The sequence below is a fragment of the Chroicocephalus ridibundus genome, chromosome 3, assembly GCF_963924245.1.
Source record: "Chroicocephalus ridibundus chromosome 3, bChrRid1.1, whole genome shotgun sequence".
In the NCBI taxonomy this organism is placed as follows: Eukaryota; Metazoa; Chordata; class Aves; order Charadriiformes; family Laridae; genus Chroicocephalus; species Chroicocephalus ridibundus.
Genome location: NC_086286.1, coordinates 32,982,421 through 33,009,465, shown reverse-complemented (window position 1 = coordinate 33,009,465; position 27,045 = coordinate 32,982,421). Strand labels below are relative to the sequence as shown.

Genomic DNA, 27,045 nt, shown 5'->3' with positions numbered 1-27,045 from the left:
GAAGCCAGGGAATCCCTCTCGCACCGCGTCATCCGCGGCAAGGAAACCCGCGCTGGCGTCGTGCGACGCAAATGACCATTTTTGGCAACGTGCGACAACGGACGGCACCAAGTGGGGCGGGGGGGGCGGGGACTGACGGGAACACGCCGCCGCGCCGCCCCCGCCGCTCCGCCTCTCCCCCCCCCCCCCCCCCCCCCCCGTCCGGACCCGCGCGTTGCGCGGGTCCGGACGGGGGGGGGGGGGGGGGGGGGAGAGGCGGAGCGGCGGGGGCGGTCGCTGTACCCCGTTCCCGCTCCCGCCCCCCCCGCGGCGGCGGCAGGTGGGAGGCTCCGTCTCCGGCAAGGTGGGGCCGGTGCGGCCGCGGGTTTGACGTGTGCGAGTGCACATGGTGCGGGCGGGCGGATAATAAGCGAGTGGCCGCCGGGGCGATGCCATTGCTCTGAGTCACCGCCGAGCTGCCGGTCGCCACCCCCCCCCCCCACCCCCCCACCCAACCCGGCTCCCCCTCACCTTTTCCCGGGGAGCGAGACCCGGGTTGAGTCACGTCGCTCGTCCCTTTCACCACCCCGGGAAAAGGGGCGGCCGGTGGAGGTGGTGGAGCGGAGGCGGGGGGGGGGGGGGGGGGGGCGGAGGAGAACCGCTCCGCCTGCAGCCCCCGGGGACGCGGCCGCTCCGCCGTCGGGGCGAGTCTCGCCGGGCAGCGCGGAGAGAGGACAGCTGCCGGCTCCGCTCCGCTCCCGCCGACGAGACCTCCCGTCCCGTCCGCGCTTCGCCGCCGCCTGAGTCTCTTTTATTATTATTATTTTATTTTTCTTTTTTCCTCTCATTTTATTTCCCCCCTTTTTTACCTTTTTTCCTCCCTTCTCCAAAGCCGTTTTTTGTTTTTTTAACCCCCCTTCCTTCCCTCGGCGAGCCTCGGGAGGCGAAAGGCAAGAGTCGAAGGGGGCGGGGAGACGGCGAGGGAGCGGCGGGTGTCGGTGCGGGAAGGCGGGGACGCGGCTCCCCCGGCCCGACCTCGGACCATGTACCAGGACTACCCCGGGAACTTCGACACCTCCTCCAGAGGCAGCAGCGGCTCCCCGGGACATCCCGAGACCTACTCCAGCGGCGCAGCCCAGCAGGTAGGACCGGACGCTGGCCCCGTCTTCCCCCCCCCACCTCATACCTCGCCGTCCCTTCCTGGGGGCTGCTGCCAGCGCTCCCGGCACCGGGAGTTCACCGCCACGCCCGGGGAGCGGCTCTTCCTCGGCGGAGAGGCGCCGTCCGCGGGGGCGCAGGCGGTACCGGGGCGCGGGGTTGCCCGCAGACGCCGTCCCGTGGCTCCCGCCGCTGCTTTCTTTCCTTCCTTCCTTCCTTCCCTCCCCACCCGCCCCGCAGCGAGTGAGTGCCGCGACCCTTCCTCGGCCGGGTGCCCGCCCGGGGTGTCGTGGGAGAGGTGCGGTGAGGAAGCGCCCGGCGAGCCGCCTGCCTCCGCCGCACCGGCCACAGGTAGAGCCGGGCCCCGCCGAGCGGGCGTCGGTGGGGAGACCCCGGCTGGTACCCGGGGACCCGGCGCCGCGGCGGGACGGGGCGGGCTCGGAAATCCCGGGGCTCCTGCGGGCAGCTCCTCTCCGGGGCCGGTAACGCAAATACGCGGGCGCATCCGACTCTTCCTCCTTCCTGCTTTTGTTCTCCTCGGGAGCTTCTCCGTCCCGCCGCTCGCCGCCCCTGCCCGGCCGCTCGGGCACCGGCCAGGGCTCCCTCGCCGCGGGTCGGGCGGGCGTCTTCCCTGGGACTTTGGGAGGTGCCGCCGGAGCTACTTCCAAGGCGTTATTGCTGCCGCCGTAAAACACGCAGGGGACGGGCTTGAACCGAGCTGTAGCTTTTTCCAGCGCCTAAAGAGGTCTCCCCGCTTCTCACCCCCCCACCCCCCCCCAACTTGGGCTCCGTGGCGGTGTCACTATTCTCGCCTCTCCCACTGGCGAGACCCGAAGGCCGGCGGCGTGCCGCTCTGCTCTGCCCGCCCGCTCCTTCGCTTTACCGGCAGATGTTACCGGTGACGGCTTTTTTTTCCCCTCTCCCCGAGCGGGAGTTTGCCGGGGAGCCGCCGGGCGAGCGCCCCCCGCGTCGGCCGGCCCCGCTCCCCCCGCACGCTGCCGCTGCCGGGCGGCACTCGAAGAATGGGAGATATTTCCTGTGGAAGCGGCGTGAATTCACCGACCTAAAAGTCTAGTCGGGCGGTTTGAGGTTGAGTTATGTTTTTTGGGGGTTTGTTTTTTTTTTTTTTTTTTTAATTTTGTTTTTCCTTTTCATTTTCCTAAGAAAACATCTCGGAATGGCTTATATGCCCACATCGACTAAATCCACCACTTCTGGGGAAAGCATTACACAATCGGGGCAGTTATACAAACCTGGGTTATTTCATAACTTGTTTACATCAGCTGGCCCAGCCTCACTCTCTTTTTTTTGCTTTTTCAGAGTTGGTCTCTCCCCCTTCTCCCCCCCAACCCCCCTCCCGCCCCCTTTCTCACAATATTATTATTTCTTGTGCGGCTTGTATGAGCGGACTGGCAGCGTGAGCGCGTTGCTGTCTTCCCATCGAGAAGTCATAGGATCATTTTAAAAAAAGAAAAAAAAAAAAAAAAAAAAAAGGTCCAGTCTTAAACTTTGCCAACCGTACCAGCCCGTGACATTCCTCACATTAAAGAAGTTTTACCAGAAATGACTCGCCGCCGCTCCCCGCCTGCTCCAAACGCATCTCGCTGGTGCCCTCTGCGGGCTGAGGACCGTGGTTTCCAGGGTTTGTAGCTCGGCTCCAGTTTATTCCCTTGTTTTACAGTAAATGCCAGGGCAAGGTTGGGGAGCGGGAAAAGGGGGCCGAGAAGCTGGAAACGCCCGGCAAGCTGCAAAACCCTTGTCTTCCCCTTTTCTCCTCTGATTCAGCAGCTGCCCTGGATTCAAGCGCTTGCTGTAGGAGGTCATGAAACTCCGGCGCCACTTAATACTTCGTCTGTCGAGGTCTGACCCGTAACTGGGTTTTCCCCTTTTTATTTTCTGGGGCTGCAGGTCTTCCCCGGGCAGCTGGCGTGCGAGGCGTTTGATACGGGGGCCAGAGCCCAGTTTCTAGGGTTACTATCTGAAACGGGGCTTTGAGCAGGACGCCGGCTTAGGGAGAATATAAATGTTTTCTTTAAGAATCTGGGAGATTTCTCAAGGCCTCGCGCTTTGTCTTTCCCTTGATCCTTACAGATGTTGTAGATTAGGATCAAATGTAAGCGTTGCCTTTACCCTAGCTGTCGGGCTGTTCTGCTGATTCTGGTCTACGGAGATCTGCAGAGTTTTATCACTACAGAAAATATGCATTGTAGAAATTTTTTCTTCAGTGTGTTTTTTTTTCCCAAAGCAAGAAAAGATGCATCAGTCACATGTTTAAGTGGAAAATGGGTCTCTGAGCCAAAACTTTGATGCTTTTTAATTATTTTTCCCATACAACGCAGCAGTGGAACATTTTTCTTTTAAGTTGCGTGTCATGCTATTTTCCTAATCACTGACTTGCCATGTGGTAAACATAGACTTTAATGGGAAGAGTTTGTGTACTCTTTCAGACTAGTCGACTTTCCCTTCAGATATCCCAGCACTGTCTCCAGTTTTCCTTCGAGGAGACGCCCAACGTGGGAGAGACATCGAGGGCCTTGTATTTATTATAGGATATACCCTATATGCCCTATATTTGATAACTGAGTAGCTGTAAAGATCCTCTGGGTGTTTTTTTTTTTATGGTTTTGTCGTTGGGTTTGTTTTTTTCCACGGCCATTGTACCGTTTTCTGGTGCCACTCAGTGCTTGCAGTTACAGTTGTAAGTGAAGGTCAGGAGGGGAGCAGGGACACAATGGGGTGCGGTATAGAAACTCCCCGTTAAGATGGAGAAGGGAACAACAGAGCCAAAGCCTGCGATGTTCCCACGCTGCCTGTGCATTGAAGTTGTAACCTGCTAATGTAGCTTGTCCCAGCCCGTGGAGGCTTCTCTCCAGCTCTATATTCTTAAGGCAGAGCAGAGACTGACCTCAGTTCTTGGCAGTCTTAGTAACAGAACTCTCTGGTTGCCATTTAGTTGTTGGGGTACTTTTTTTTTTTTTTTTTCTAATGATACCTTCACCTGCGTGTTGCTTGTGTCAGGAGGAGAGCGGTGGCTTTGTGGCTGAGTGCGTGCTGCATGTGCAGCCTTACAATCTGGCCATCACCGCATCTTTTCTGTATAGCACTGTGAATTCCTCGTAGATAAGGAGAACTGAGAACTGGCAGAGAGTTGCCTCCAGGAGCCTCTCCTGGGTCAGAAGAGGAGAGTCGCGGGTATCATGGATGAGGAAATGGCAGGAGGGGGTCTGGAAAGAGGAGAAACAGGGAGGTGGGTGAAGGCAGGTGGTGCTGCCAGGGGGACCGAAGCTCTCTGGAGAGGGAGCAAAGTTTGGGCAAGGTCTGGAGCTCCAAAGTGAGAAGGCCAGTGCCAAAAGGGACCGTGCACGGGAGGTGGCAGGGAATTTGGGGCCTGCCACTGAAACCAGCAGCGTCCCAGGGGTCAGAGCTGATCGCCACTGGGCACAGTGTGGGGGGCCAGCAGCGTTTTGTCACAGCAAAGCTGATCCAGTGTCAGTGTCCTAGCAGGGAAAGCGAGGTATGTAGGGAAAGCCTCACCAGTCAGGAAGCAATGCCTGTAAAACCCAGCGGTAGCCTGAGCACCCTGTTCCTGAAGACTCAGCCTGTCGCAACAGTGTGTCCCTTAATTAGTTATCTGGGAAAAATACTGCCTTTGGAAAATACAGAATACAGGTTTGGGGAATTTTTACAGGCCGTTTCAAGGGGTTAGAAAGGAAGCTGGTGACAGAGATGGAGCACGACACAGAAAGGGACTGCAGTCCCACTGGTCTCTTCCCTGGGTCTGCAAGCAAGCATGGTGGAGCTGCCGAGGGATGTGGCTGAACTGAGCAGCTCCCCTTTGCTGTCCAGGAGAGCTCCACTAGTGTTCGAGAAGGGTCCAAGCTTGAATACAAGAGTGACTGCAAGTGCAGTAGTCACTTTATCGATAACTCAGAGCGAGATCTTTGTGTCAGACACTTGTATCTTATGTGACTGATTTGGTGATGGGTCTGACTCTCCCGACCTCTGATGGGGGAATTTTTAGCAGGACACTGGGTGTCGCAGGCTGCAGTGGCACCACTGCAAAGGTCATTTTCTCTGGAATGCAAACGGTGTCTTTGCATAGCAAAGCACCGAAAGATCTCAGCCACAGCTTTCTAGTGTTGCTGCAAAGAAAAGTGTCTTCTCTGCTTTTTGGCTACTGGAGGGATGGTGACACAGGTAGGTAAAGGTCATGGCAGAAGCCACTTGTGGAGCTGGAAGCAGAACTTGCATCCCCTGACCACCTGTGGTTTAACTAGTCTTGACCTTCCTCCCTTCTGCGAGGTTAAGATCCCTTTGTTACTGTGTTACGGTTGTGGAGGCACCAAGGCATCCATCCTTTCCTGTGCCATGTGGCCACAGCCTACAGTGGGCAGAGCAGAAGGGATTTGCGCCTGTAAATTCCTCTGTAGTGTTGGCAGTTTGCAGGTCTGGGAGAGTTCACAAAGATGGCATGCGCTGAAATGTGGGCTATGCTGAGGCCGTGCTGGACTCGAGTGCCAGGTGAATCTCTGAGGTTCTGGTGGGGCTTTTGCCAAGATCTTGGTGCCAGTGTCATCCTGTCTGTGTAATTCCCCCACCCACTTAACTTGATTCACTCCTTCCTTCTCTTGTCCTTTCTTGCTAGATTTTGAGCTGTCCAAAGCTGTAAGTCGGCATTTGTTGGTATTCAAACTGGATCTTCTGGTCTCCAGGCGTTGGCAGCTGGACTTCTCATGGCTAATACTGGCCCGAAATGCTGTAGCTATCAGAATGTGAAATACTATTTGCAGTAGCCTTGGTTTAACAAAGCACTTAAGGTGCTTGACTAGGCACACCCTGAAAAGGAAATCTGTGTTGAAGTGCTGTCCCTTATCTGGGACGCTTACCTGAGCTGAGGTCAGGCTGATGCAAGGGCTCTCTCTTCTCTGGGAAGCTAGTTTGTTGACCCGAGAATGCACATTTTTCACGGGATCTTTTCAAGGCTTACAGATCGGTGGTGGTGACGGCTGCTGGTCCTACGAGCCCCGACCCTTGCACAGCCATTACTGGAGCAAGGCACGTCTGTCTGTAAAACCGAGTCTAACCATTGAAAGCCTCCTGAAGGAGCTCCGCATAGACAAAAGCATTCTTTCTCCCCTGCTTCCCCCTCGGGGGACAAGCGATTGTTTTCCTTGCAGTTTAGTGCCAGCATATTATCCAGATGGATTTACCTCTGTCTGAAACAAGGTGTACATGTATTTTGGAGGAGATCATTACCTGCCTTGGTTTTACTGCTGCCTTGTTTTGTCTAGACAGTGCAGAGAGCTGCAGGGAACTTGTCCGATCTGAATCCTAAGACCTATTTTATAGGCGGCTATTAAAATACATATCCTTGCACGTAACCATCCCAGGGCCGGGTTTCTCGCCCTGCGTGTGCGGCGAGCGCAGAACCACTGAACGAGAAGCAAGCTGCTATTCTTGCTGGACCAAACCCTACGTGGACCAAGCCCAAATTTCAGGGGAACCTTTTGGTAGAAGAAGGCTCCGCTCTGCTTGGTAGCGGCATTACAGAACTGAAGTTTCTCTTCCTTTTCTCTGGACTGGCAGAGAAGTGTTTTTCTAGAAACTCCTTAATTCCCCTTTCGCTCCACACCGGAAGGAGCAGTGGCGGTGGGGATGCGGCTCGGGAGGGGAGGTTGGCGTAGGGGATGCTGGGGAGGTGTGGGGGGGTGAGGAAGGGGGCTGGCAGAGGGCAGGCCTGCTTGGGAGGGGAAGCTCCTGAGCCCAGTACCTTCCTCGGGGGGGCTGCAGCGGGCGGGGGCAGCCCGGGATGCTGCAGAGGCTCCAGCAGCCAGTGCCTTTGCTTCAGGTGCTGCTTTGATCCTCGCTGGTGCCTCTCCTGAGGGCCTAGCTGGTTTCTGACTAACCACTTATGTTCTGCTTTCATTGACGGTTTCTTCTCTCTCTCCCTGTTCTCCCCTGCCTTTCCTCCTAGAAATTTCGAGTAGATATGCCAGGATCAGGCAGCGCTTTTATCCCTACAATCAACGCCATCACAACCAGCCAAGACCTGCAGTGGATGGTTCAGCCCACCGTCATCACCTCCATGTCAAGCCCTTACTCTCGTTCGCACCCCTACAGCCACCCGCTGCCCCCGCTGTCTTCAGTGGCCGGACACACGGCCCTTCAGCGACCTGGTGTGATCAAAACCATCGGGACCACAGTGGGCCGGAGACGAAGAGACGAGCAGGTAACCACAGCGGGGAGAGATTCCCCCCCTGCCCTCCCTTGGGAACTCCCCGCCCCATGGGGGAGCGCTGAGGTCCGTCCCCTGGGATGGACAGGCACTGGGGTTTCTCAGGGTGACATAGGGTGTAAGCCGGAGGGTGATTTTATTGCTGCTTCCTCATCATACGGTGAGACTTACCCAATCTCCATCAAACGCTTCGCACCACTGGGCCACATTGCGGCTTGGTTTCAAAAGCAGGTGAAACTCTGAAGTCAAGCCCTGGGTTTCACTTTGAGTGTCTCTGCCACTCTAGACAGAAGGAAACCTCTGAGCAAGCCAAGGAGCTTTTACGTAGGTCCTTTACAAATCTTTCACCCAAATTACATCAGCTGGTGTTTTATATCTGCTCTGCGGCAGCTAGCGCTTCTCCAGTCTCACTTTTGGGTGATACCACCAGTACCAGCCAGCGTCGTGCAGGGAGGAACAGCTTCCCTAGAGCACCTCGACTCTAGTAGGAAGAGCCTTCTGGGTGTCTGGGGTCTAAATCCACCTTCCCACTACAAACATGATCTCTTTACAGCGGTGGGGTGGGGATCCCATAAGCAGAGACTTTTCTACTCCCAACCCAGTGGCATTTTCATGGCTGGGATGGGGTAGCTTGTACCACTACTGCCCTGTGCTCAGCCTCCTGATGGGACTATTGAGCCGGGACCTTGGATCCTGTGCTGGGGCAGGGCAGTGGACTAGCTGCAGGCATCTCATCTTCTGGATATCCTTTCAGCCCCGTCAGTCTCTTCTTAGTAAGAAACAGCCTTCTCCAGGGCTGTCTGGTGAATAGCTATCCACAGTGCTAGGCTGATTTCTTTACATTAAAAAAAACCCAAAACCAACAACCAAAAAACCCCCCCAAAATCTGGATAATCTAGATCTCCCCAAATCGCTCCCAAGCAGCAGTTGTGTGGGTCGCTGCAGAGCAGTGTAATGAGACGCACTGCGCACCCTCAGAACGCGAGCACAGGCTGTTGCATGAGGTCTGTTTCTAATAAGACTCACCAGCCCTACTTTTACTTCCACGTCATCTGTTTTGATGCACAGCCTGATTATTTTATGGGGAGTAGCTGTCTGGTTTAGACCTAAGAGGCAGGGAAGGGGTTAAAGCCACTTGTCCGGAGCGAGCTGCACCTTCTGTGCACACCCAAGACCCCTTTTTTGGAAGAAAGGATGGGGCAGCCGTGGTGGTTCGGATAAGTGCCAGCCCTTTCCACCAGCCGGAGCTACCTCCCGGTTCCCTGTGCACAGGGCTGGTGTCCAAAGCCAGGGAAGCTCTCACGAGAACTTGGGGGAATAATTAGCAACAACTAATTTGTTTGACAAATGCTGCCTCTGTGTTCACAAATTGGCCGTGAAGAGATCACCATATTCTCCGCTTTATTTGTTGTTTGGAGTTATTTGCTGAAGGATGCCTGCCAAGCAATTCCTGGCCTGTGGCTTGTTTGCAAGCCGTTCATTGTGGGTCATTCAAAGCCAAGTCCTTTTGATTAGACACGTGCTAAGGCAGTACCCGGGCGCTTCACCGTGGCTCTTTGGCTCAGGTTTCCGCTGTTGGTGCTTTGAACACTGCATCGGAGTGCTTTTTTGGAAAACACTGTGTAACGCTTTATGAAAAGAGCCTGTTTTGATGAACATTTCTGCCAGCGAATGCACGTATTGGGCTTGGACAAGCTACAGATAACGCGTACAGCAGGGGCACGAAGAGTGCCAAATCCAACTGCTTTCAAACAAATCCAGCAGCCGCTGACAGAATATTCCTTTTTAGACCTGGTATAATGTTAAGCACGTCCAGATTAGGGGCTTCAGCCCCGTCTATGAGATTTTTTGCAAAGCATAGCCTCGGAGACAGATAATTTAAAAATAACTGAAGGCCCCGGGAGGAGAAATTCAGTCCCAACATATTTCGGTGAGGTCTGTGCTTCTGAAGCATGAAAGGGCTCTTGAAAACTGTACGCAGAGGCCCCAGGTCAGCACAGACTCGGTGTGCAAGCTTCACGCTTTGCTGTATTGCGGGTACTCGTGTTGCAAACACATTTTTAACCCGCACACGCGTGGGCTGGGAACTGAGCAGGCAGAGCTGTACTGGAGAGAATGGTGCCTGCAGGGGCTCCTTACCGGGAGGGGAACATGCTAAAGCCCCGCCGGCTGCTGCCCAGCAGGGTGGAGGTACCCCCTGCCCCGAGATGGAGCGCTGCGATCTGCTGATGGAGAAGTTTCGGGCCGCAAAGCCTGTGTCCTGAAGTCCTAGAAGTGTTTGTACTGCTTGGTGTGCACGAGGGGGCTCATGGTGCATGCAGGTGAAATTGGAGGCATGGATCGGATCCCCCAAAATAAAATAAAATAAAAAAAAAAAAAAAAAGCAGAACCAAGCAAGGGGAATGCCCAGAGGCTGAAGTAAACTCCCAAAACGGCAAAGATCAAAATTAAGGAAATAAAGCAAACCAAAACAAACCAGAATGAGGTTAGAGTAAAACTTAATGCAAAAAGGAAAAGATAGTGAAAAGGTGGATATCTCGTTTGCAATTTTGACAGCCCCTGAAGATATTAAAACTGAAAGCTTTTATGAAGAGGTTTTTCTTTCCATTCCCTGCTGGCATCAAGTGAGATCTGACATGTGCTTTGCAGGGCGCTCGTTTCACTTTTGTTTGCAGTCACCGAAGCCCCCGCAGCACACACCAGCCCGGCGAGGCTGAAGTGTGGGGCACAGGGTCTGTCCCCAGCGGAGAGGGGATGCACGGACCAGCGAGTGCCATGAATCCCTACAGCTGAACCTATCTATCTGCTGCTGCTGGGATTTGTAAAACCTCGTCTCAAACGCTCAGAAGCTAGGCCTGATTTGACCAGATCCCGTGGGCTCCTGCTCACTTCCTCTGGTTTCGCAAGAGTGTCGCTCGATGGGTTTCTATGGAATTGCTCCTGATTTACATCAGTGAGGATGTCAGCTGGCCTCAGGAAGCCCTTGATATCGCTGGAGCCTTGCCTGCTGATGCAAGAAGCACAGTGTGTTATCTCGCTGAGTGCTCGAAAATCTGAGGTCAGATTTTTGGGTGGTATAAATCACTGTTGCTTCACGGACTTCATGGGAGCTCTGCTGATTTCCCTGTCCCCCTCTGCCCCCCACCCCCCCCACTCCATCCCTGACCTTCAAGCTAACAACTATTTTTGTGTGGGAAGCAGCAGATATTTTCTTTCAAGAAAGAGGCACTTACAACATCGTGCTCTGGTTTTGCTTAATGTACCACCCAAGTTGTGAAACAATCAGAGCATCTTTTATCTGTTTGGCCTTGGTGCAGATTCACTGTCCTCTTACACAATCTTCCCCTTGCTCCCCGCTCCATCTTCACCGGGTCTTAGCAGAAGGGTGAGGAGCAGGCAGAGATACTGCGCGCTTTCATCTTCTGCTGACATCAGTGAAGAGGGGGAGTGCTCAGCATCCTGCTGGATCAGGCCTTTTTCCTTTGCATGGAGGTTAAATCCTCACAAACTTCAAGGAATGCCTTGCTCAGATCTGATTGTGGGTTTTCTTGGCACTTGCCCACAGCTGTCGCCCGAGGAAGAAGAGAAGCGAAGGATCCGGAGAGAGAGGAACAAGCTGGCAGCTGCTAAGTGTCGTAACAGGCGTCGAGAGCTAACAGAGAAACTCCAGGCGGTACGTGCTCTGCATACATTTCTCCTTCCTTGTCGCCCACCCTTTGGACCAGCTCGCAGGGCATTGCTCTCCCTCCACTAGCATGTTTGAGGAAGATGCTACGAAACACATACTGCCTTCCCCTTCCAAGGCTGCCTGGTGGTGTTGATCCTACATCAACAGTGGTGAGGGCTCAGGCCTGGAGCTCAGGAGCTTAACCTTCCCTTGTTGATACCCAAAGTCCTAGGAGCTCGCCTCCCATCTAGTACCAATCTTGCTACTGTTGTGCTCCCTCTGTAAGTGGAAATAAAGATGCTGTGTGCCTCAAAGGTAGGCTTTTGGGGGCAAAAGCACTGAAAATGGTAGGATCATCCAAAAGTTATGTGTACCTATTACAGCTACACCCTTTAGGCTAACCTTTTTCTGGTGAGAGTAACTGACTTCCTGCACAAATAAAGCACCGCAGAGACGTGTGGTCTTGGTGCCACAGGGGAAATAACTAGATCAACTGGAGAAGGTAGGGATGAGTGCAAAAAACATGGCGTGGGTAAGGGACTGGCTGAAGAGAAGACAAGGATGGGTTGTGTTGAAAGAGGCTGGAGGGAAGGCTCCAGCACTTCTGCTCAAGAACCAGCCTGGGGCTGGTTGTATTCTGTGATCTTATTAACAAGCGCAGCAGCATCAGTGAAAGGACACCAGTGAAACGTGCTGCTGACTCCAATCCAGGAGGTACTCTCAGTGTAGGGGAGGCAGGACGTTCTATAGGAAGAATTCAAGGATTATCATGACTAAAGTAATGGAATTGAAAGGAGTGCAAAGTGGGAAGTCATATCCTGAAGGACTGAGGGTGAGTACTGTGAAATGGTGAGCTCCTCGCATAGGAAGGTACTAGTTGTTCACAGATTGACTATAAGCTGTCAGTGTGGTGTGACCAAAGGTAAATGTATTAATCCAAGAATGCATCAAGGGATGATCCAGTGGAGATGAAAGTGTTATTCCTTTGTGCAGGAGTCAGGCAAGTGTCAGACCTCGTCTGGAATATGCACTACAGAAAGAAATGGAAACAGTTTAAAGATTGCTGTACACTACCTCTGTCTAAGAAGTGAAAAGAACGTGACTTACCTGACACAAAAAATTATGGGAGGAGATCTGAGTCCTCTCTTCTAAGATGTCTGTAGGCAGACAGCAAGGGAGAAGAGTTGTTTAAGTCACAAGCCAAGACAGAGTGGCAGAAGCTGGCCATGAGAAAATTAAGGTGCACTCATGAGAAGACTGTTTATAACCCTTAGATCAGTGAAGTTTGTGAATAGCCTACTGGTAGACCATGAAACACAAGATCCTCAGGTGGCAATGACCAGGTGCCTGCTTGTCTCATGAAGAGTCTGGGATGTATCTACCCATGCCAAATGGGAACTGGACTTGATGGCCATGTTGCAGGTGAGGAGCAGTGCCAGAGCCTCTGATACTTACTTAATTCCCTTTTTGTCTCCAGGAAACTGAAGTGCTGGAGGAGGAGAAGTCGGTGCTGCAAAAGGAGATCGCTGAGCTCCAGAAGGAGAAGGAGAAGCTGGAGTTTATGCTGGTGGCTCACAGCCCTGTGTGCAAAATCAGCCCTGAGGAACGTCGGAGCCCACCATCCAGCAGCCTCCAGAGCGTTCGGACTGGAGCAAGCGGAGCGGTGGTGGTGAAGCAGGAGCCTGTGGAGGAAGAGATCCCATCTTCCTCTTTGGTCCTTGACAAAGCCCAGAGGTCTGTCATTAAGCCCATCAACATTGCTGGAGGTTTTTATGGGGAGGAGGCACTCAACACTCCCATCGTGGTGACCTCAACACCAGCCATCACTCCTGGCTCCTCCAACTTGGTGTTCACCTACCCCAACGTGTTGGATCAGGAGTCTCCTCTCTCCCCGTCCGAGTCCTGCTCCAAAGCTCACCGGAGGAGCAGCAGCAGCGGTGACCAGTCCTCGGATTCCTTGAACTCTCCCACCTTGCTGGCGTTGTAATCCCCCTGCAGCCCCTCATTTTGCCAGTGTGTTACATTCCCCCCTAGCACGACGGGGGGAGCCCCCCTCCATGGGATTAGAGACAGGCACGGGATCGTTCAAGCACAAGGGCAGCAAGAACAAGGATGGGAAAGTGCTGCAGCTCCAGGAAGGAGAGTGAGGACCAACGCCAGCTCCCTGGAGGCAGGAAACGACAAGGGTGGGACTGACGCGCCAGGACTGTTTGGAGAGGGTGATGTCCCCTCTGTAGGGACTGCCTATAGAAACCTCTTTGTGGCCGTAGTGGACTTGGAGAGCGCTCCTGGCCAGGACTGAAGGCGAGCTGCAGACAGTTGCTAGTCGTCCCTTTCCTTTGTGAATTGATCTGATCGGTTGTGCTCTGTGCTTAGATCATTCTGGTTAGTTGATCTTACAACTTCTCTCTTTCTCTCTCTCTCTCTGCTTATCATTTCCAATGTTGTCGACCCCATGACATTTCATCCAGTTGCTCTGAACTCTAAAGGCTTGTTAGGATCTTTCCTCTTGGGACAGGCTGTGGGAAACACGTAGGGTAGCCCAGGCAGGAGGGGGATGGCTGGGAGATCTGCAGGAGGGAGAACCAAGAGGAGCCCGAGGGCTCAGTGGCAAGGGCAGAGCTTGTAACTCTGGCCTGGGGCACAGACGCAGCAAACAGAGACAGCAGGAGGCTCATGTGGAAGCCGTTTTTTTTGTTTGTTTTTTTTTTTTTAATGTAGATCTATTTATCACCTTGGGCTCCTCAAAAAACAAGTTAGCATCTCAGGGCCAAAGTAGCATCAGGAAAGCTGCTGGGCTGGCACTTACCAGTGTCTTTGGCAGGGTTTTACCCCAGTTTGGTGGATATCAAATCTGCTGCTTGTTGTTTACTTTTCCTGGGCTGCCCGCTGTCTAGGGAGTATTGCATCTTCCTCCCCATCAGGGCTCCTGACTCAGAGGCTGATCTCTTCCTGTTAGTAAATCCTCCCCTCCCCTTGGCCATATTTGCAGAACAAGCTACTGAAAAAGGGGTGGCACCACGTGCCTATAAATCTAGGATGGAGACTGGCAGCAGATAAGAGGGTGAAACTAGCTAGCTGTCCCCTTGCTGACTTCTTCAATGTTGGGAAACGAAGCGGTGTGCATCCACCAGTTGATAGTAGTGTGTGTTGTTGCTCAGAGATTCCCAATTTCCAAGGTTGGGGAGAAGGCAGTGGTCCAACCTCCAGCACAGCAGAGGCCACAAGGTACTCCTGATCAGAGAGGAATGGCATGGTTGAAGTGATGACCTGTTTGAACTAGAACAGAGCTTCTGATAACCTCTGATTATGAATGACAAATTGATCGTGGAAGAAAATCGATTACAGTTATTTGCACCTTGGTCTTTGGCCTTTTTTTTTTTTTTTTTTTTTTGTGCATTGTAATTCACCTGGTTTTGTTGGGGTTGATTGGCCTGAAGACAACACACAAATCAGAGGGCTTTTCCCCTAGCCCTGGGTCCTGTTGTCTCCAACCCGTGGGCTTGGCTGCTACTACTAAGTGCTTACAGAGGGCAGAAGCTCTCCAGCGCTGATGTTCACTACTGAAAACAGTAATGATGTGCCTAATCTGTTCCTGCTTGGATCCAAGCTCAATTCCTGTTGATGACAATCCATGACCGTGTGCACAGTAGGATTGCCCAGCTGGCCAGCGAAGCCGCTTAGTGGATAGCTATTCAGTCCTGCCTGTTGAAGCTGTGGTGGCAGCTGTTTATTTTGGCGTGACATTTGCTTGTCCTCTTATTTTTTATTTTATTTTTTTTTTTTTAAATCAACTGAAACCAGGGTATTTCTTGGTCAGGCTGGACCTGGAGAAATGCAGTATGTGATTATAGGGCCAGTGCTGTGAGATGCAAAAACTGCTGCAGTCCCCTCCAACTCCACTGGGAATTAATAGGGTTCAGTCCTGTGGAACTAGACCTTTGCTCAGCAGGGCTGGCTTCCCTCAAACCCTGTCCACTGCCCATTCCTTGAATCATTTCAAAGGGACACTACTTTGGCTCTAAAGGTAGGCTTTGCTTTTTTATTATTGCTGTTATTTTTAAACCCGGGTGTTTACCAAACCTGCCAGAAATAGGAAAATAAGAGTGATCTTTTTGCTTCGTGAAGCTGATTGTGATTCAGGCTTTTTCTTTATTGCTTAAACACTTCCATCATTATACTGGTGCTAGAGGTTTCAAATTGAGTTTACGCATAAGTAAGATTGCTAGAGGAGTTCTCTTGTCCTTACGTGAACATCAAAACTTCCTTTTTAATAAAGTAGACCTTAAGCTTCCTGTAGTTAGCACAGAAGATCCTGTTTCGATAGGGTTTTACGTAGATGATATCACTTTAGGTTAAACTGCTGCTGCTTTAACTGTCTCCATTTTGCCAGATGCTTGTTTGGGCCAATCTGGATTGAGAATCTAAAACTGTTCAATAAAATGTCTCTGCATGTCATTGCCACCCATTTTTGGTCAGAATGCAACACTGACAAGTGGTGAATCCTAAAGTGATGCAGCTACTTTTGAGGCCAGCGGACCAGGATTGCTGTCTCCCAGGAGAACAGGAACATTCCTACTGGGGGTTTCAGGAAGTCAGGTGCCTCCTCAAAGCCGGGTAAGCCTAACTCCTAGTGAAACAACAAAAGCCTCCCTTCGCTTTTGCTCGCTGAATCGTTGCCAAAAGGAGCTGCAGCTGGCCCTTGCCCGCTGCCTTGTCATTGACCTTCTCAGAGCCAGGACAGGATGGTCCCCTTTCCTGTCCTGTGATACTGACAGGAGCCATGTGAAACTGCCTGGAAAATTATTTTCTACTGTCTGGAAAAAGCTCCGAACACCTTGTGCCTGCCTGTTTTTTCCCTCAAACCTCTCGGAGGATGTCTGTGTTGGGATCGCTGGTCTCCTGCCTTCTGTATTTTGTGGATCAGCCTTACCTTTGTTTAGTTTCTGGCAGACAGGTGCAGCTTGAGCTCTGCTGCTGTTTTGATCTGGCCCTGGGTTCTTCTTTTCAGGTTTACTGCTGTGCTTTTTGGGAATTGACTGTCTTCCCCATACCCAAAACAGTATTTTCCATGAGTACCTTCCCTGCCAATTCATAAATGTACAGCGTCTCCACGTTCTGCATGCAATGGGGATGCGGGAGCTGTTATGATTGGTGCCTGACCAAGAGTTATTGAAGTCAATAGAAAAAGGCCCAGGGAATTTCAGCTGGTACTGGGTCAACCTGCTAGTGACTAGCCCGATGAAGCCTCTAGTAACACCTTAAATTAATCAATGCCAAACTGGGAGGAGCAGCAGCAGCTGCATTGAAGGAGACATTCAGCTTCCAGGTGATGTTTGCCATTCCAGTTTTGCCCTCCTTCCCGGTTGAGGCATTGCCTTCATCCATCCCTTTCTCATAGGCGTGGAGACTGGGTAAGTCTCAAACTGCTGGTGGTGTGATGGGATTTGGGACCAACATGTCGGGGACAGTAGCCCTCTGTTGTGTTTTTATAATTATTATTTAAATGATCTATTTAGTTCATCTGTACCTTTAATTTTGCTGCTTACTGTATGTAGGATCCACCTGGCCTTCATCCTAAATGAAAAGAAAAAACGAAATGAAAACAAACCGAAGACACCCCCTTCCTCCCTGGTATCTTATTTATTGGCAGGCAGCCGTCTTGTGCCTGCTCCAGCAGATCTGCCCGCCATTAATTTAACATCCTCCCAACTCACATTCCTGGTGTTTGGTTGTTGCTTCTTTTTTTTTTTTTTCTTTTTGTTGTTGGTTTGTTGGGTTTTTTTTTCCTCCTAAAAAAGACTTCTGAAATGTAAGAAATCTTATTCTTATGACACTTACAAGTTCATTTTCATTAGGAAGGCCAAGTCAAACATTTTAAGAGGTGGGGGGAACAATCTACATTTTATTTCTTATTTATTTATCATGTTTACATCTTTTTTTTTTCTGTTCAAGACTTGGATATAATAAAGAAAGCATTAAAAATACTCCAATCTTCTTCTTTTTTTAGGTTAATTTTTTTTTCTGATTCTTTCAATAAAAGATTCTGGGTTTTGTTGTTGTCTGTATAAAATGTAAAAAGAGATATGTTTCTAAAGATGCATTATCATTCCTCTGTGAACAGTAGGTGGAGTTGAGGACAAATCTCAGAATAGAAGATAATAATAAAATCCCATCCTGTTTTACTTAATTGTTCCCCTCCTATCCTGTATGATTAAAGGGTTATTCCACTTTCTTGTTTGTGGTTACTTGATATTAAAACCATATTAAAATGTGTAGAAAATAGGTATCCAATTGTTTTTGCTCAGTGAGAGGATAAAGTGTTGTATATATCTTGATATACTGTGTAGTTCAAAGTAACATCAATAAGGGATAGTGCATCTTTATTAGAGCGATAAGTTACTCGTGTCACTAAAGTCTACTTTAAGATCCTCAGATACAGAAAGGGCCTAATTCTGATTCCACTCTCCTGGGAGCAAACTGAAAGCATCAGTAGCATTTTGCTGCTGCAAAGTGGGCGTTGGAGGTGGAATCAAGCCTCAGTGATCAATAGGCGACCATGAGGATTATTGAAGGTTTGGGGGCACCATTATCTTCTTTTTTTTTCCTCAAAAGTTTTAGATCATGGTTTTTCTTTTTTTTTTGTCTGCGGTGAAATACTTTTCTGCCAAGGAGGTTCTTAAAGGTGACTGCTGAATTGGGACCTTTCTTTGCTCATTGTGATCTTGATATCGTTCTTGCAGTCCCAGAGAATCTCAGCTCTGAGGCATTCTCTCTGGTGTTGTCTCTCTTCTGTTCTTGTTATTTTACTGTAATACAGGCCTACAGTATTTGCACTAAAACAAAAAGCTTGTTAGAGAAAGCTTGCTGCTATGAAAGAAAGAACGTATTAAAATGGTTTTGCTTTTACAATTTTAACTGAGTAGCATTTTGTAGAATAAAATCAATTTAGACTGAAAAGGAAAAAATGACTTTTCTTTTTTCCTCTGCACCTTTCCCCCCCCACTACTTCTTTCTTTTGCCCCCATTACTCGGTGGTGTGATGTTCCCCCCCTTCTCCTTTGGTGCTCAGTTGTAATGATTGGCTGTATTGTTGACTATGCTGCTGAGAGTTATGACACTTGTAAATCTTGTTTTAATGACATTGTGGACACTCTTTTGTATAGCAAGAGCTAACTGGAGTTCTTCTCTCTCTGTTAATTGAAGTCATTAAAAAGCTCCCTTTGCCATGAACAATTAAAAGCTCGCATGTTCCTTCACTATGAACAAATGGGTACAGCATTGCCAGGTGCCCGGCTGTAGCACATTTCAGGGCCTCTTTCATTAGAGCAGCTGCAATCCAGACAGCTGTTAGCTGCAACAATGGTAAATGGGGCAGAGGCTAGCAGAGCGGACCACCTGGGCTAAAAGACAAATAGTGCATTAATCCTTTCATCTTGGCTTCAAAAGGAAAGGGAATAGAGCTAGAAAATGCGTGCTGAGGTGACTTTATTATTAGTTGTGTTTTTTGCCTTTTTTTTTTTTTTTTTTTTTTTTTCAATCCACCTCCTCAGCCAGAATGACTGAAAGCTTCTCCTCTGAAGACATGGGGTGGAGAGCATGGTTGCTTCACTGGCAGTAAGGAGGAGGTTAAGATGGGATTCCCTTGCTCACCAGGGAAAAGCTGCAGTCTCTGGAGTGGAAGGAGCCCAGATATGCCAGGTTAGGAGTGGAGGATGTCATATTTGAGTTTAAAAAAAACCAAACCAAACAGTGGTGGGTAGGAGATATTAGGTGAGTCATGGCTAGCCAAGGTGGCGCCAGGCCAAGCTGCTCCTTACTCATGGGTTTCCTTAGGAGTAATGTCTGCTTTGGCTTCCTGCTTGTCCCTGTCCCTCTCTCTTCCCCCTTGCCCTCCCTTTTATTTTTTTAACCCCAGTGTTCTCACAGTGCCATGGGGAAGGAGATGAGAGATGTTGGAGTAAGTTATGTGGCTGGTGTATGAAAAATACTTGTGAAGTCATGGGGAATGCTGAAGGTATCAGTCACCGGAACAGGGAATACAGGCACATGCCTGCGTCAAGTGAGCTCAGGGGTCAGGAATCCATACTGTAGGAAAGCTGACACAAAGTTGACATAGGATGGTTGGGGCTGTGGAGCCAGAGACAGCTTTAGGGTGCCCTATGGGGTCAAGGATGAGTGGGTGAGAAGGAGCCTTTGGGAGGCATTTTCCAAATGTACTTGTCCTGGTGGGGCTAAAGGAAAAAGCAGTTACTCTGGGGGGTATGGCAATTATAAGCAAATATGCCAAAGGACACAAGAGCATCATCTCTTAATATCTACCTCCACAGGCCTCAGGCATGGGGGAGTCCCCATTTGATCTTCTACAGCACACAAGCTTTCTCTAAGGGGAGTGCCTCCAGGATTTCCTGCCTCGCGAAGGGCTTTCCCATTACGCTGGTGCACAGAGGCACCCAGCCTCGATTTTGTCAAACCGGCTCCTTTGGCAGCATATCCCCCCTCCGCCCCCCTCCCAAAAAAAAAAAAGGCTAGCAGGAATGGATACGTTCTTGCCTGCCTCCTTCCCACCTGAAGTGCTCCCTGAGCTCCTGTTTGCTGACGGCACCCTTCGAAAGGTCTTAACGTTGCTTGTCTGCAAATGCTGGTTGCGAGGCTGGGCCTCCCACCTGATTTCCTCCCAGCACTGGCCGGTTGAGACTACCTTTTATCATCATTAGCTCGCAGACGCTGGAATGTCCGCACCAGTTACTATAATTTGGTTTTGAAGGATGAAATTACACAGCAGAGCAAACTGTTTCCTACTAGTCTTCTAGCTGTGGGAGGCCAAATTCTACCACATTCACATGGAAATTGTGTTTTTCCCGACTTACTCATCTTGTTTTAGATCTCCACTTCACGGAGGGGATTTCCCCTCCTTCTGAAACAGGTTCACTCCACCCTGTGATGCCCAGACCTTGACGTGCAAGTGAGGGATCTGTGTGTTCCTATGTGGTGGGCAGAGTCGTGCTGTAAGAGAGATCACTCGTTCCTTTTGCAAAGAAAATATGTGAGGGGCATCTGCACCAAAAACTCTTCCATCAGGATCGGCACACATCCAAGTGATGTCTTCAGGGTGTACAAGAATTAAGAGAGGAGAGACAAAATTGAAGGACATGGACCTGTTGGAATGGGTCCAGCAGAGGGCCATGAAGATGATGAGAGGGCTGGAGCACCTCTGCTATGAGGACAGGCTGAGAGAGTTGGGGCTGTTCAGCCTGGAGAAGAGAAGGCTCTGAGGGGACCTTATAGTGACCTTCCAGTACCTAAAGGGGGTGTCTACAGGATGGATGGGGAGGGACTCTTTATCAGGGAGTGTAATGATAGGATACAGGGTAACGGCCTCAAACTGAAAGAGGGGAGATTTAGATTGAAGATCAGGAAGAAATTCTTTACTGTGGGGGTGGTGAGGCACTGGAACAGGTTGCCCAGAGAAGCTGTGGATGTCCCATCCCTGGAAGTGTCCAAGGCCAGGCTGGATGGGGCTTTGAGCAGCCTGGTCTAGTGGGAGGTGTCCCTGCCCATGGCAGGGGATTGGAACTAGATGATCTTTAAGGTGCCTTCTAACCTGAACCATTCTGTGTGATTCCGTGAAAATTAAGAGAATAGGGAATTCTCTTTTGCCTGTCCACTTCCCATGATGCAAGACTCATCTCTGGACTTTCCTCATGGTCACGTTTCTTAGTGGAGTACCAAGAACTGGCTCATGTCTCTAGGCAGCATGTGCGGGTAGCCTGGTCTTCCTAGATATTCAGTGGAGGGGAGATCCTACCTGAGGCAGAGCTTTTGTGGCAAGAAAAAGCCCAGAGGAGTGACCTGAACATATCATGCCAGAGATGGCAAGCTGTGAGATGAAGGCTTTTGGTGATTTTTTTTTTTTAATTTTTTTTTTTTTACTTTTTTAATTTGGTCTAGAATATGCAGGAGCATCTACAGGAACACTGTAGAAATTCTGCAGTCAATGGAAAGAATAAGCATGTGCTAAACCTGAAGAAAGCTTAATGGCAAGCGGAGCTGGAGTGGGAGTGTGGGGGAAAGGAGAGCATCCAGAATGCTGGTTTGAAGTGATGTTTCCACTGTCATGTGGGAAGGCTGTGACAGAGGAAAACTATGACACACTTATTGCATCAGATACCCCGAAGTGGAACAAATGATGCATTTTTTAAAAAAAACCACACCAGCTTACGGTCCTACTCATACTGATGTCTGTGACCTGGTCCCCCTGAAGTTTCATGTCGTCATAACAAGCTCTTGAATTCAGTTGCAAGACTCCAGCGTTTTCTGCTCTGACGCAGCAGAAGTGAGGCCCCCATTCAGCAGTGCTTGGCCATTGTCAGCACAAGGAGCCATACAGACAGATTATCAACCTGGGTGGAAGTTGCTGGCACAGTCTCACAAGACTGAGGTTTAAAAGAAGTTTTTTCATGCATGTTCCAGTGTAGTGAGATCCAAGACACCTTGGGAAGATTTTCCTTAATGAAGACAAGGGCAAGGCTGGAAGGAGAGGCTGAGAGAGCTGAGATTGTTTGGCGTGGAGAAAGGAAGCCTCAGGAAGGATCTTACCAAAGTGTGTAAATATCTGATGGGAGTAGGGAGCTAAGGAGATGTGGTCAGACTCTTCCCGGTAGTACCAAGTGACAGGATGAGAGGCAATGGTCACAATTTGCAACAGAGGACATAAAAATAACTTTGATCACCTTCATAGTGAAAAACACTGGCATAGGTTGCCCAGGGAGGTTTGTGGAGTCTCCATCCTTGGAGACGTTCAAAACCTGACTGGACATGGGTCTGAGCAATCTGCTGTAACTGACCCTGCTTGAGCAGAGGGGTGGACCAGACACTCTCCAGTGGTGCCTACCAACTCAACCATTCTGCGTTTCTGCTTTTGATTTCACGTAGTTCAGAAAGAGTATATTGCAAGCGTATTTCTTTCCCCCTTGCAGTGCTATCTCATTTGAACTCCAGAATTCCTCTGTACTAAATATCAGCTTTTTTGATGCTGGCTATACGAGGTCAAACAGATAAGGACTAAGCTGGGAGGAGGATATCATGGCAGACAAGAATGTAAACTGTTCAGCCTGCCGCAGTGTGAGTCTCAGATTTCCCTTTTTATTTTGCATGCTCCATTCCGCAGACTAGTGGGGGGTAAAAGAGGGAGACAGGCCTTACATGGCCGTAATCAGAGCCTGCATCCCACAAATGACTGTACAGCTCCGCAAGTTCACAGGCAGTGCCAGGAACTGTTGCCTACTTGCCTTTCACAGGCTCTCCTACCCTTTTTCCTCTCTCAGGAAGAAGTTGTTTTTCAAGTTCCCTGGAAAGGTAAATACGGATCTGCAGCCGGTGATCCTAGGTGAGCTCATGAGTCGGGCACAATCCATCAGCTGAGCACAGACACTCCCCCTGGCCCCCCATCCCCTTTCTGTAATCCTAATTGGGCTCCCAGACTCAGGCAAATTCATCAGTGGCTCCCAATGATGACATACCCTCATGCTGGTGATTACTGATGTGAGCGGCCACAGCAGGAGATGATGCTGGTTTTGGGCAAAGGGAAGAAATACGTCAGTTTTTTTCCTTTGGGTAGCTCGAGTTATTCAAGCACTGGATGCTCTAATTCGCCTAATTCCTATTTCAGTTGCTTACATCATACTACTACTCTGAAATGCACTTAACTTAGTCTGGAAACTGTTTATCTCATGTTAATGAGGGTAGAGCAGCAGACGCCAGCCTGTGGGCTTAAAAGAAACGTTACATGCCAGAGGCCCATGCGTGTCTCCAGTAATCTAGGGGGAAAGGTGAGCTCACGATCCCTCCGCGTCTAAGATGGCCCTGTGGTCTAGCCAGGCACAGCCCTGCTCCAACCCCTCAAAGCCAGGGCTTAGGGCAGGGCGCCAGCACTGGAGCCTCATGCAGCAGGAGTCGGCCGCTGGAGCCTTCCTTCTAGGCTGATTCTGACCTGGAGGGCTGCACCCCTCCACTCCTCCCTGGCTGCTAAAGGTCATGGGGGTGATGGGAGACGTTAGCTGCCTTTTGTAGCCTCCAATTGAACATCATGATTATGAGCCACAAGGACTGTGATTAAATCTCTACTCTGAGCAATGTTCCGAGGCCATACTGGTATCTAATTATCTTCTCTTTTGGCAGCTAAGGAAATGGAGATCTGCCTGTGACACTGTCTGTGGTGAAAGGGAGAGAATAGGAAAGGAAGGAGAGTGACACCTTCAAAACATTGGCTTCAGGTGCTTCCCTTGACCTCGTGCGTGTTCTTCTGCCAGCGCTGGCAGCTGGGATTGGGTCACCATCCTGGAGTGATGCCCTTCCACCCCTCTGCGCCTGTTGGAGGTAGAGGTGGGGATTTTCTGGAGCCACAGACACCCCTGCCCAGGCCATCCCCAGGCAGCTTCGAGGAGCAAGGTTGTGCTGTGGTAGCACAGAGCAGAAGGAGCTGTACAGTGAAGGTCTTGGCAACTCACAGCCCCCCAGAGAGGTACCTTGAATGTAGGAGGTCCTTGATTGCATGGACATGCCTGTCCTAGGGTGCTGGAAGGAAGGACCCTCCCAGTGAATTGCTCTTCAGAGTTTATGGTTGGCTGCCTTGGCGGGGTAGGTCTGTTCTACACCCGTGGTGACTGTCTGGTCCCTGTTTTGTTTTTCTTTCCTCACTTGGCTCCAACTCTTAATTTCCCTGTGCAGTTGCTGCCATTGCTCCATTCCCCAGGACATTCCACAGGCACGTTTCTGGTGGTGGGGAGGGAGGAAGACTGTTTCCACCACGGGGCTGTATGAAAGGCTGAATCCTGTGACCTGGTGCCACAGGGAAGAAAGCCATTACTAATCCCTACCATACAGTGGCTCCGCCTGCCCAGCAGGATCAATGGCGCCATCTCGGCCCCATTATGTTGACTCTGAATCAGCGAGGAACGCCAAGGAGCTGGGAGGAGAGGGCTCCTCCCTGTGTGGGGTATTGCTGTCTGCCTGGGACAATCAGGTCTTCCTTTTGTCCTCCCTGATTTTGGAAGAGGCGGCGAAGCACTCAGCGGCACTTAAGCCTGCAGGCTAGCCCAGACCCTAGAGGCGGACGGGCAGAGACCCTGCCGGGGTGCGTGCCAGCCTCGCCAGCCCCAGAAGCACAGTGCGAGCACGGCTGCCGTGCACTCTCCCTGCTGAGGCCAACCAGTTCTTCTGGCAGGTGGAGGCAGGGGTGGATCTTGGAGCCATTTCCCGGGAGCAGGCTGGTACTGCGGAAAGCAGGGAGGCTGTGGCTTTCTCCTTGCCCTCACGTTCACGCAAGGTTGGGGTCCAGCATTTTGAAAAGGGTCCCATTGAGAACTCGCCCATCCTTTGCGCTGCTCGCAAAGACGAAGGGAGCCGGCTTTTGAGACTATACCATTTAAGGAGTTCCTCAGCTTAGTGAACCTCGGCTGACCTCGGGGTATGCTGAGTTTCCAGCTCAGCAGAGCAGTGTTTCAGTTGAAAGCACGCCACCCAAAACTTCCCTCCTTGCATCTGGGGGAAGGGGGAGCTGCGGGAGGGTGGGCAGCAAACCTACAGAAGCCAAGGCAACGCTGGGTTAGTGACTCTCGGATGCAGCCAGGTCCCTTCCTAGGAAGGATGTTGCAGACCGACAGGACCAGCTTGAATGTGAAGCAGCTTCAGCAGCTTTTGGCAGGTGCTGGGGCAAGGGGGATGGGAGGGCGCCAGGCCCGCAGCACCACTGGGTGCTGCAAGTCAGGACTCAGGAGCATCGCCCCAGCGATACCGTGTTTACAAAGGTGAAAAACATTAGTAACACGGACTATGCTCCTCCTGTTGTTTCAACAAGATCAAGGTGTGTACAGGAGAGCCTGTGTGTATACACATGTGCACGCACACGCACTCGCTGTGGCTGGCGCGGGACAACGCTCGGCGCAGGATTTTTCCAGCCAGGCTGCAGTCAATACCGACAAATACAGTATACGTCCCATCTTGCCCACAGCAGCGAGGGAGCTGCGGCAGGCTCGACGTTTTCCTCCCTCTTGTGAAAGACCCGGGGTGTTTTCAGCAGTGCGGGGAACTCGGGTCCCAGCCGCCTCGGGTCCCAGGGGTGCATGGTCTTTGCCACCCCACCACACGATTCCAGGGGGAGCGACACCCAGCCGGGCGCCTTCCTCGCCGCTGGTTCACCCCTGCGTGCTCTGCCCGCTCAGCGTGCTGCGCAAGACAGGGATTCAGTGTAAGGAAAGAAAAAATAAAAGAAGAAGGGAAAAAAAAAATAGTATGTGAGATCATATAATTAAAGATGGTATCAGAATGTCTAATTAGGATGACTGAGAGAACTTGGCTGGGAGACGCAGCCAAGAGCTGAGTTAGTGTGTTTGCCAGTCCAAAGCTCCTTAACAGTAATTAATCCTTAAATGTCCAATTGTTCAGAGTTCAAGGAAACACCTCCTACTACTGTACTTTGTGTTCCTGTTAAGCAAGGAGACACAGCAGGGCGTGTGCCCTTATTCTGTAAGAGCGACACGCCTAGGGGTGTTGTTAGGAACTAGACCGAAGGTTGAGTATAATTATTAACTACCTAAGAGTTCCCAGCATTGCACAATTACCCAGGCCGCCTTGCAGCTGCGCGCTCGCCCGGTTTTAGTATTTTTTTTTTTTTTTTTTGGAAACAGAAATGCCCAGCTTCAGTGGTGCATATGTACAAATTATACCGGAGTGTCGTCTGCTCCCCTTCCAGTGTCCTTCGTGCCACCGAGCTGGGATGCATTAGCGGAGGGGGCCGAAGGGAGCATATGTACGTATATACGTACTGTATGAAAGTCAGTGCTCTTCACTGAAACTCAATAGGCTTATTTACATCAGTTGCAAATTTGACCCAGAGATTTTTCCTTTGTTTTGATGCTGTCAGCGACTCTTGCATTAACATAAAAGCCTTGGCTATTTACTCTTGTGGGGTTTTTCATTCTGTTTGCATTTTTGAGGTGGGTTGTGTTGGTTTGTTTTTTTCTTTGTTGATATTAACAGGGGGGAAAAACCTGAGGGAATGAAACATGGGTTTGACGCGGTAGGTGAATCAAACTGCTTGTCCTACTGCAGGTCTTCTGCCGTTGTCGGACCCTTGTCCGGGCAGTGACCAGGACGGTGGGAAGGGGTGCTCAGGCGTGGGCAGGTGCCGTTTCGGGCAGGAGGGTTTGAGGAGCAGAGACGCCGCTCTTTGGTGCCTTCAGGAGAGCCCAGCTCAGCGGCGGCATCGCACACCACTGGCAGATAGGAGGGAGTTGTGTGTCATTTCCTCAGATGCAGCATCATCTTTTTAAGTTGCATTTCTGTGTTTTTATCCTCTCCTGTCTTTTTTTTAATTGACCCTTTCTGGTGGGTGTGGTGAGGGCCATGGCTGGGAGCCGGCTGGCCAAAGTCGCTTCTGCAGGGGATCATTAACTCGGGCGTCAGCCAAGGCCGTTTAGTGTTTATAAAACTCAGACAATTAAACACGGTCGCAGCCCTGAAATGCTATAATTGGAAAGCAGCCTGTGACGATGTCCACTGAGAGGGACCGGCTGCCTGGCACCGAGATGGGCCGGGCGGCAGGGCCGGGCGGGCAGGGCCACACCAGCCCAGCCGGGCCTGGCCAGGGCCACACCATGTGAATGCCCAGCCGGGAAGGTCCCAGCCCTGCTGAGCCTACACGAAAACAAAGGCTGGGGAGGGAAACGAAGGAGAAAAGGGACTTGCCCCGGGGCCACCCAACAGCCAGGAGATGGCTCGGGTGCATCGGCCGGGGCCGTGAGCGTAGGCTGTGCTGTGCCCCCATGGGTCCATGGAGGGCCCCTGCGCCAACCCAAAACTGGCTCTGACATTGCTCCTACAGGTATTTTTCAGGGCATGAAGACCCTCCCTTGCCAGGCTGCCGTTTTGGGAGGGCGAAGGGTCTGGCTTTGTCCCATGGCTGCTACCTGGGGGTTTGGAAACGGCCATTAACCAGGCCCTGGGC

The 27,045-nt window shown here is 51.0% G+C and overlaps 1 protein-coding gene across 1 annotated transcript; it reads left to right on the top strand.

The window, feature by feature from the left end:
- The first annotated feature begins 308 nt into the window (after window positions 1-308).
- FOSL2 (FOS like 2, AP-1 transcription factor subunit) lies at window positions 309-14,824 on the top strand. Its single transcript, XM_063328659.1, has 4 exons — window positions 309-1,121; window positions 7,112-7,366; window positions 10,938-11,045; window positions 12,517-14,824. Exons 1-4 carry the CDS (start codon window positions 1,023-1,025, stop codon window positions 13,024-13,026), a joined length of 972 nt encoding a protein of 323 aa, XP_063184729.1. The 5' UTR covers window positions 309-1,022; the 3' UTR covers window positions 13,027-14,824.
- The last annotated feature ends 12,221 nt before the right edge of the window (window positions 14,825-27,045 follow it).

Coding starts and splice junctions, on each gene's coding strand:
- FOSL2 (XM_063328659.1), top strand. CDS start 1,023: ATGTACCAGGACTACCCCGGGAACTTCGACACCTCCTCCAGAGGCAGC. Junction 1,122..7,111: donor CCAGCGGCGCAGCCCAGCAG/GTAGGACCGGAC, acceptor CTTTCCTCCTAG/AAATTTCGAGTAGATATGCC. Junction 7,367..10,937: donor GGAGACGAAGAGACGAGCAG/GTAACCACAGCG, acceptor ACTTGCCCACAG/CTGTCGCCCGAGGAAGAAGA.